Here is a 9,028-nt window from a genome sequence, read left to right as displayed (position 1 = left end):
AGCCTTTGTTTGGATGGATAAAGAAATGATCTCCTAAACCATCTAATCCATATAATCTAGACTCCAAATTAATTGGCATTGAGCATTCGGAATCACGATTTTGCTTTTACTTGTATCTCTTTGAAAATCCTTCTCAAGTACTTTGGTTCCGTTTTTCTGCACATAATTTGATGATGGTGCAGCTCAGCAATAGAAAGATTAGGAATGAACTCATTTGAGCTAGAACTTCCAACCAAGGCCAAACATCCAAAGAGACACAGACACCTTAGGGCCAACGCCCCACCTGTCAGGCCTCAGCATTCCCTGCTCCTTCCATGTGAGACTTTGTCAGTCTCCAGGGAAACAGAAAAGAAAAAGCCTCTCCCAAACAGATTCCAGGGGTCTCTTAAGAGATGCCATCTGGAAACTTGTAATTGATTTTGTTAATTAGCAATTGGGAAAAAAGTTTTCCAGAAACACTCTCAGTTCCCCAAGTCGGCACTGTCATTGCCACAACGGGTGAAAAGATAATTGCAGTTCTGAGGGAGGTGAGGTCACAGACTCACACACCCATATCTCAGGTCTGGCTGCCTTGATCTTCACACTGAGCCCACCATACTGGCAGCGGGATGGAGCTGGGGGTATATTTTCTATTTCAGTCTCAGAGGCAGAGTCTGCAGTAAAGGATGCCTTTCCAGAGCCCGGGTAAGTGATCATTTCACACGAAGGGATTGTTCTGGGTTTATTTATTTATTTATTTATTTTTGAGACAGAGTCTCACTTGTTGCCCAGGCTAGAGTGAGTGCCGTGGCGTCAGCCTAGCTCACAGCAACCTCAAACTCCTGGGCTCAAGCGATCCTCCTGCCTCAGCCTCCGGAGTAGCTGGGACTACAGGCATGCACCACCATGCCCGGCTAATTTTTTCTATATATATATTAGTTGGCCAATTAATTTCTTTCTAACTATAGTAGAGACGGGGGTCTTGCTCTTGCTCAGGCTGGTTTCAAACTCCTGACCTCGAGCAATCCGCCCGCCTCAGCCTCCCAGAGTGCTAGGATTAGAGGCGTGAGCCACCGCGCCCGGCTTGTTCTGGGTTTAAAACTGGTCTAGTGCCAAAACTGCAAAGGTAAGGGGAATAATTCTGAGGCACAAGCTGAGTTAGTAAAGAGAGATGGGGCCCTAGACCCTACAGCAATCCCTGATTGCTCCTGGTGTCATTTAGCATAATCGGCAACGACCTTGGTTGTTGGTGCTTAATCCAATAATAGTGAAACCTGTTTAAGCTGTTAAGGATGATGGTTCTTAAATCCATCTGCTGTAATAGTGAAACCTGATTACACTTTAAGGACTGTGGTTCTGAAATGGATCTGTTCACCCTATTTTATAGGAATCCTAGACTAAATTTTCAGGATCACTAGGGATGTGCCACTATGCTAAAAAGTGCCACTATGCTATAAAGACTATGCTAAATCTACAGGAATCATGTAATCCTTTGCAGAAACAGTATATCTGCCCTGGCAATTGCTGGACTAGAAATGATTTCTCTTACTCTGAGAGTCTGAAGGGCTTAATGGAGACAGTAACTGTGTCTCTACTGAAAATACCCATGGTCCGTTGATTACCTGAGACTGTTTTCCCTCTTGAAGTTAGGGAAGCAGCACTTAAGGAAAAGGTAACTTTATAATAATGGGTTAAAGGTAGCAGCTGTCACCTCAAATATATCTTGTGATATTTTCTCTGCTTTAAAAAGATTCTAATGCCCATACACAACTGTATAATTTCAACTGACAAATTATGCAATAGCCAAATATTAGAGATTCCAATTTGCATAATAATGTATTTTAATTTAGATAAGATAGCTTTTGCCCCAAGACTAATAATTTATTTAACTCAGGTATTAACAGATCTAAGTATATGATCTAAAATATGTAATAATTTAGTTTTTACCTTACATTGTTTTATCCCCTATTGATGTTTCATATCCTATCATTTAGGGCAAGATAGGAAAGTGTGACAGGAGTCTTCAGGAGTTTCTAGTTCAAAAGCAAATGCTCTAATATGCCAAAATAAAAAATAAATAAATAAAATAAACAAACAAAAAAAAATAAACAAAAAAAAAAGCAAATGCTCACAATATTGTTTTCTTTCTTCTCCATCCTAATCTTGAGTCAGCCTTGCATTCCTTAAATCCTACTTGTCATGAGACACGTTTCTGTAGTATCAAACTGCAAATAGTGCACCCATATTTTATTAAGATCTCTAAAGCTTTATTTATTGGGATATTGACCTATAGATAGATCTTTAGACAATGTGAAATTATCACAACAAAAATTGTGCAATAACATACTACCAAACTATTTGATCCAGCAATAGCATTATTAGGCATCTACCCAAAGGAACAAAAGACATTCTATAATAAAGACATCAGAACTCGAATGTTTATGGCAGCACAATTCACTATTGCAAGGATGTGGAAACAACCCAAGTGCCCATCAATCCATGAGTGGGTTAATAAAAATATGATATATGTATATAATTAAATACTACTCAATTACAAAAAAAATGGTAATGTAGCACCTCTTATATTTTCCTAGATAGAGCTTCAGCCCATCCTATATAGTGAGGTATCACAAGAATGGAAGAATAAGCACCACTTGTACTCGCCATCAAATTGGCATTAACTGATCAACACTAAGGTGCTCACACAGTAGTACTATTCATTGGGAGTTGGGGAATGGGGGTGGGGAGACTCACAACTAATGGGTGCAGTGAGCATTGTATGAGGGAAACGGCCCACCTCCAATCTTGGGTTGGGCAAGGAAAAGTCAACATGTAACCAAAATGTTTGTACCCCATAATATCCTGAAATAAAAAAATAATAATAAAGTAAAATAGCAGGGAATGAAAACAAAACTGGGCTGGAGAGTTATTCTAAGAACACAGCTATCTTTCTTCATTAGTATAGCATGGTGGTTAAATGCACTGTCTTTACAAAACCCTCAGACAGGTTCAAGACTCCACTTTGCCCCTAATTAGGGTATGAATTTAGGCAAATAACTTCAAGACCTCTCTGTGCCTATGTCCTCCTCTTCTTTACAATGCCTGCCTCACAGATTTGTGAAAAAAGAAATTACCACACATATGACCATCACAGCAGCAATTCCCCTGTTGTAAATGGTCATGAAAGGTTATGCATACAACTCTTGAAAGCCCCTTAATTAAAGAACAACTTTAAGTATTTCCTAGAGAAAACCAGTGGTACATGGAGAATACTGGATTTCATTTGACACTATAAATGCAGCTCATGACTCATTTTTCCATGCAGGATTTTCTGGCTCTGAAGACAAATATCAGTGACTGGGAACTGGCAGAATGGCCTCCAGGGATTTGGCTATAGGAGTGGTGTGCTTATCACAGACTGTGGTTGGGCTCATGGGGAACGTCTCTCTTCTTTACCATTACCTCTTTCTTTACTTCACTGGGTGTAGGCCGAGGTCCACAGACTTGATTGTTGAGCACCTGATTATAGCCAACTTCTTATCCCTCCTCTCTAGAGGAGTCCCCCAGACCATGGAAGCTTTTGGGTTGACACTTTTCCTCAATGATATTGGATGCAAACTTTTCTTCTATATCCACAGAGTGGGCAGGGGTGTGTCCATCAGCACCACCTGCCTGCTGAGTGTCTTCCAGGTGATCACGATCAGCCCCAGGAACTCCAGGTGGGGAGAGCTTAAAGAGAAGGCTCCCAGGTACACAGGCTTTGCTATTTTCCTGTGCTGGGTCCCATACATGCTGGTCAATATCATTTTTCTTATGTATATCACTGGCAAATGGGGCAACACCAACAGCACAATGAAAAAGGATTTGGGATACTGTTCTGGGGTAAAACAGAACAAAATCGTACTATCACTACATGCAGCACTGTTATCAATCCCTGACATGTTCTGTGTGGGGCTCATGCTCTGGGCCAGCAACTCCATGGTTTGCGTCCTGTTCAGGCACAAACAGCAGGTCCAACACATCCATAAGAACGATCTCTCCCCCAGATCCTCCCCTGAGTCCAGAGCTACCCACAGCATCCTCGTCCTGGTGAGCATGTTTGTATCTTCTTACATGCTCTCCTGCATTTTTCAAGTTTGTATTGGTCTTTCTGATAATCCCAATATTTTACTAGTGAACATTTCAGCCTTACTTAATGCTTATTTCCCAACTGCCTGCCCCTTCATTCTCATGAGCCGTGTGTCCAGAGAACCCAGGCTTTGCTTTGCCTGGATAAAGATTACAAAATCCCCTAAACTCATCATAAACATGTAAAGTGTATATTTTTGCACAATGTTCAGTTGGTTATTCACTCATCCTTCCAAAATTATAAGCATACTATGAAACAATCACCATTGTGAGAGAGTGGTGAACTAGACAGAGTGAACTTCCATCCCAGTAATAAACAGCTAGTAAGAATAAATGTAAATGAAACATAATGAAATTCATATGTAAATATTTATATCAGTGAAATTTTATTAATGCCTGCAGTAGAGTAGTTCAAAGTTTATGCAACAACAAAAAAAATTAGGTCCAGAAACAATGTGGAGATTATGAGAATGTCTTTGTGTAACTTTTAATCTGACATATTAAGTTTATGCAGAAATTAATTATGAAGTTGTTGAAAAAGCTACATGAGAAAGCAGCAACATGTGAGATGACCATTCAAGAAAGTGACGAAAAAATGTTCTCAGGTAATAAAGAGATAGCATGGAGTGAAGGTGACATGCAAATCTACTTTCAATTAATGGCCTTGGAGGCCAAGTTACAAAGTCTGTAGGTTCCAGTCTTAGAGAGATGAGTCATTTAAAACATAATTATATGAAGGAAGATTAGCATATATAAAGCGTTTCCATGTAGAAATGACTAGACTGAGCCAGAGTGAGACAAAGGAGAACACAAAACGGTTGTTTTCCCAGACTTTTTAAAACATCAGATGAGTGTTGACAGTTAAAAAAATACATGCTGTGTGAGAACACATAGATTTGGGGATTTGAAGATGCCAATTGACCATGTTGGAAAGAAAGAGATTTGGGAGAAGTATTCTCATGCCTCTGAGGTGAGAAGGTAAGTGGAGACTTTCATTTTACTGAAGTTTTCATGTAACAGTGGAGAAATAGCTACTTGGAGAGAGACAGTTATGAATCCATTCTGTTTACATGGAGATTATGGCAGGTGGATTTCCAAAGGAGCAAAGTGATTGATTATTCCCCAATTATAGGAAACATTTTCAATACATCGTGTCTGTATTTTCATTATAAAGCTGACGCAAAGCATTAAGGATTCAATAGTTTATGAAACAAAAGAATTAGTTTGGCATAATGGATGTGTTGAACCTCATGGAACAAAAATAAACATATTTGTAGCTCACATGATGCTCTTAGAAATATTGACTACACGTTAGATCACAAAGCAAGATGGAAAGTATATGTGTATATATTTGTGTTTGTGTGTTTATAATCAGTGACATACCTGATATCCATCAAGCAACATTAGAAATTTTTGCATTAGGAAATGTAAAATTAATACTAATTACAATAATGACAAATTAACTTTAAAATCTATTTATTAGATATGCATATAGCCATGGTAGCAGTTTAATTGGTTAAAATTATGCAGAATGTGTTTTTCTTTATTCTTTATTATTCCTAATGTTTTAGCAATATCTCTTAAATATACTCAATTGATTATATAGCCAAAGGAAATGAAATCAGTATGTCAAAGAGGTATATGAACCCCCATGTTTATTGCAGCACTATTCACAATAGCCGAGACATGGAATCAACCTAAGTGCCCATCTACAGATGAATGGATATGGAAAATGTGATAGATAGATAGATGTAATGGAATATTATTTAGCCATGAAACAGAATGAAATCCTGTTTGTTATTTGCATCAACATGGAGGAACCTAGAGGTTATACGTGAAGTGAAATTAGACAGGCACAGAAAGACAAACACTGCATGATCTCACTCATGTAAAATCTAAACTGTAGCGTTGATTTCACAGGAAGTAGGGAGTAGAATAGTGGTTACCAGAGGCTGGGGAGGGAGTGCGGGAGAGGGAGGACCCGCAGAGGTTGGTCTATGGGCCCTTAGTTACAGTTGCTAGGAAGAAAAAGTTCTGGTGTTCTATTACACAGTAGGGGGCTTGTAACAAATAACAATGCAGTATATGTTTCAAGACAGCTGGAAGAGAAAATTTTGAACAGTAACATCTTTTTCAAAGTGTCATTAGTTTATCTTGCCAATTTTATTTCATGTTGTGTGGTCTGTCTTTTCCTTGTTGATTTATCCAAACTGGACGCAAGCCCCTTTTTTGTTCTCTCTGGCTCTTTCTTTCTGAGAAGAAATTTTAATATAATCTTAATTTTAATATAATCTAATCTGTCACTTTCCATTTTACAATTCATGATTTTGGTTCTCTTTTTTAAATTAGTATTATCTCAATAGATTTAGGGGGTGCAAGTGTTTTTTGGTACACAGATGACTTGTATAATGCTGAAGTCAGGGCTTTACGTGTACCCATCACTAGAATAGTGTACATTGTGCCTCACACATCTCTCACCCTCCTCTCTGCTTAGTTTTTAATGTCCATTACACCTCTTTATGACCATATGTACCCCTCATTATCTCCCACTTATCAGTGAGAACATATGGTATTTGCTTTTTTATTCCTGAGATACTTCATTTACTATAATGCTCTCCAGTTTCATCCAAGTTGCTCAAAAAGACATTATTTCACTCCTTTTTAATAGTACTCCATGGTGATTTTTTGTTCTCTTGCAGAAATCTTTTCCTACTCTAATACCGAAGAGATATTTTGTCTAAAGCATCATTATTTATTATTTCAATTTTAAATCATCAATCCATTCAGAATCTATTTATCTATGGGTGGTGATTTGCATTTTTTCCATTAAATTAGCAAATTTCAATTTATTCTCAAAATGTATTCTGCTCTCATTCGTGTGCTCTCAGCTGTCCTTGCCCGGTCCTTGTCCTTGTCACCATCGTCTCTCCGTCGGGACTGATTTTCCTGCCCGTCCCCTGGCAATTCTATTTCCTCCTTTCTCCTTCAGTCGTTAGCAGTCCCAGAGTTCCACCAACCAAGGTCAGACTGATTTTCAAAATCCTTCAAGGGGCCTTTGTGTTCCAAAGATCAATCTCTCAATGTTGGTTGGTTGGTTGGTTGGTTGGTTTGTGGCTCATATCCACTTCTGTTCCAGACTATTTTTTCAAGGTTTTGTTTTGTTTTGTAGTTTGAGTTTTTTAAACAACAGAGAGTTCTAGAATAGAGCAGTAGTGTCACTCCAAAGCAAAGGGCAGATTAATTGCCTGACCAATGTAATAAAGATTATGCCTCCTCTGAAGCAAAAATTGGGCAGGTTTGATTGCAACTCATTTTTAAAGACTGAGGTTTCTTAAGCTCAGGGTTTTCCAGCTGTGATGCAAATCTGCTGCGTGTGCAGCATCCGCCTGGGCCTCTTTGCCTCACCCACACAGAACTTGGCAGAGCAGGGGGCACGGGTGTGAACATGAAGTTCTTGGTGACTAATGGGCCACGAATGATAATGTCTTTTTCTCAATCTCAGGTGTCACATATTTTCTGTCCACATCCATGAAACAGGCAGGTAAGTGTGTTGGCTTGCCAATGGGGTAAAATCTACAGCCCTTCATATTTCTTGACAGTCTTGGTGACAGGGATGCGATGCTGACAAACAAGGACACAGGTCACCGTGGGGGAGGGAAGCTAACTTGACCACATAGGTGGGACCCTTCCCCATTGCAAATGGATTCACCACTCTGTTGTTCCTATACCAAAATGTATAGCAGGAATTCATGTGTTGCATGCTTATACTTCCACATTCCAGTAGGGATTATCCCAAACACAGTAAATTTCAGGTAGAGAAGTGATAGTGAGTCAAACTCCAATGCCATTTTCCATTAGTGAGTGAGTCAGGATTTAGCACGAGGGCACCAGCCTCTGATGTCCAAAGTTTTGACTATGTAGATAACATTCCATTTGTTGACAAGATAGACACCCCAGTCTCAATCGCCCTGACTAGGATATCGTCACCTCTCTGCAAAGAAAGGCCGCTGACAAAACCCAACAAAAGGTAAAGTCCTATTTTCCAGTGAAAGCTCATTGAGATTATGTACAATGCTCAATCTTTCCAGCAGGAAGCAAAAACTACCCACATTCATCAAAAAGGAGGCCAAGGTCCTTAGTGGATTCCTGGGGTGCTGGCAGCAATTCAAGTCTCTGTGTCTGATTTTGCCATTTGGAGTCTCTGGCAAAGGGAGATAACTTCTAAACTAGGGGACCCCCTTTGGGTTTGGACTCGCTTCTAACAGAACTCACCTGTAAATTGCTTTCGGAAGCAGTGATTAACTTGCTACCAAGGTCTTCTTGAAACTGAAGCCTGACCCATAGAGGCCTTTCAACTCTCCAGTCTGACATCCTCATCTTAATGTGAGTCAATCTGGGCCACTAACAAGGAAAGAAGAGCCCCAAAAGTCTTGTGTGTCAAATGGAAATAGCATTTTTGAGAATGAATGCTGACTGGCTTCAGCAATACCTTGGCTTTGCAAGAATAAGTTTAGGTCTTCCTTGGTTGGAACAGCGAAGGCCTCTGTGCTGCTCAAACCAAATTCCCCAGCACTAGGATCCCCTAAATTCTCCAACATCCCCCTAAATGCCTTGGCTGATGGTACAGCTAAGCTGTATCCCAATGGTATCAGCTGAGCTGGTACAGATGTTTAACCTCAGTCCCACCCACACAAAACTGAAAGCAGACATGGTTGCTTTACTCAGTGGCCAGACCCCAGCATTTGGGGCTGTTGACCATGTTAAAGATGTTTGACTTGCTGCTTGGAAAACTGTAGGCTGGAGGCTTAAGGACCCATCTCTTTGGGCCTGTGAATTCCTGCTGAACTGTCTGCTGATTTGAAACCCATAGTAAGGTTCTTTTCTTTGAAGACACTGTCATTATACTGATGATTGATCCTGT

The 9,028-nt window shown here is 39.8% G+C and overlaps 1 protein-coding gene across 1 annotated transcript; it reads left to right on the top strand.

Annotated features, from left to right (window-relative positions):
• The first annotated feature begins 3,351 nt into the window (after window positions 1-3,351).
• LOC105867593 (vomeronasal type-1 receptor 4) lies at window positions 3,352-4,293 on the top strand. Its single transcript, XM_012757809.2, has one exon. The coding sequence runs from the start codon at window positions 3,352-3,354 to the stop codon at window positions 4,291-4,293; it is 942 nt and encodes a 313-aa protein (XP_012613263.2).
• Window positions 4,294-9,028: the final 4,735 nt, after the last annotated feature.

Source organism: Microcebus murinus, chromosome 32, assembly GCF_040939455.1.
Source record: "Microcebus murinus isolate Inina chromosome 32, M.murinus_Inina_mat1.0, whole genome shotgun sequence".
Lineage (NCBI taxonomy): Eukaryota > Metazoa > Chordata > Mammalia > Primates > Cheirogaleidae > Microcebus > Microcebus murinus.
The sequence above is the reverse complement of the archived record's forward strand: the minus strand, read 5'-3'. Positions and strand labels throughout refer to the sequence as shown.

Excerpts from the sequence above, each read along its gene's own strand:
- LOC105867593 (XM_012757809.2), top strand. The coding sequence starts at position 3,352 with ATGGCCTCCAGGGATTTGGCTATAGGAGTGGTGTGCTTATCACAGACT.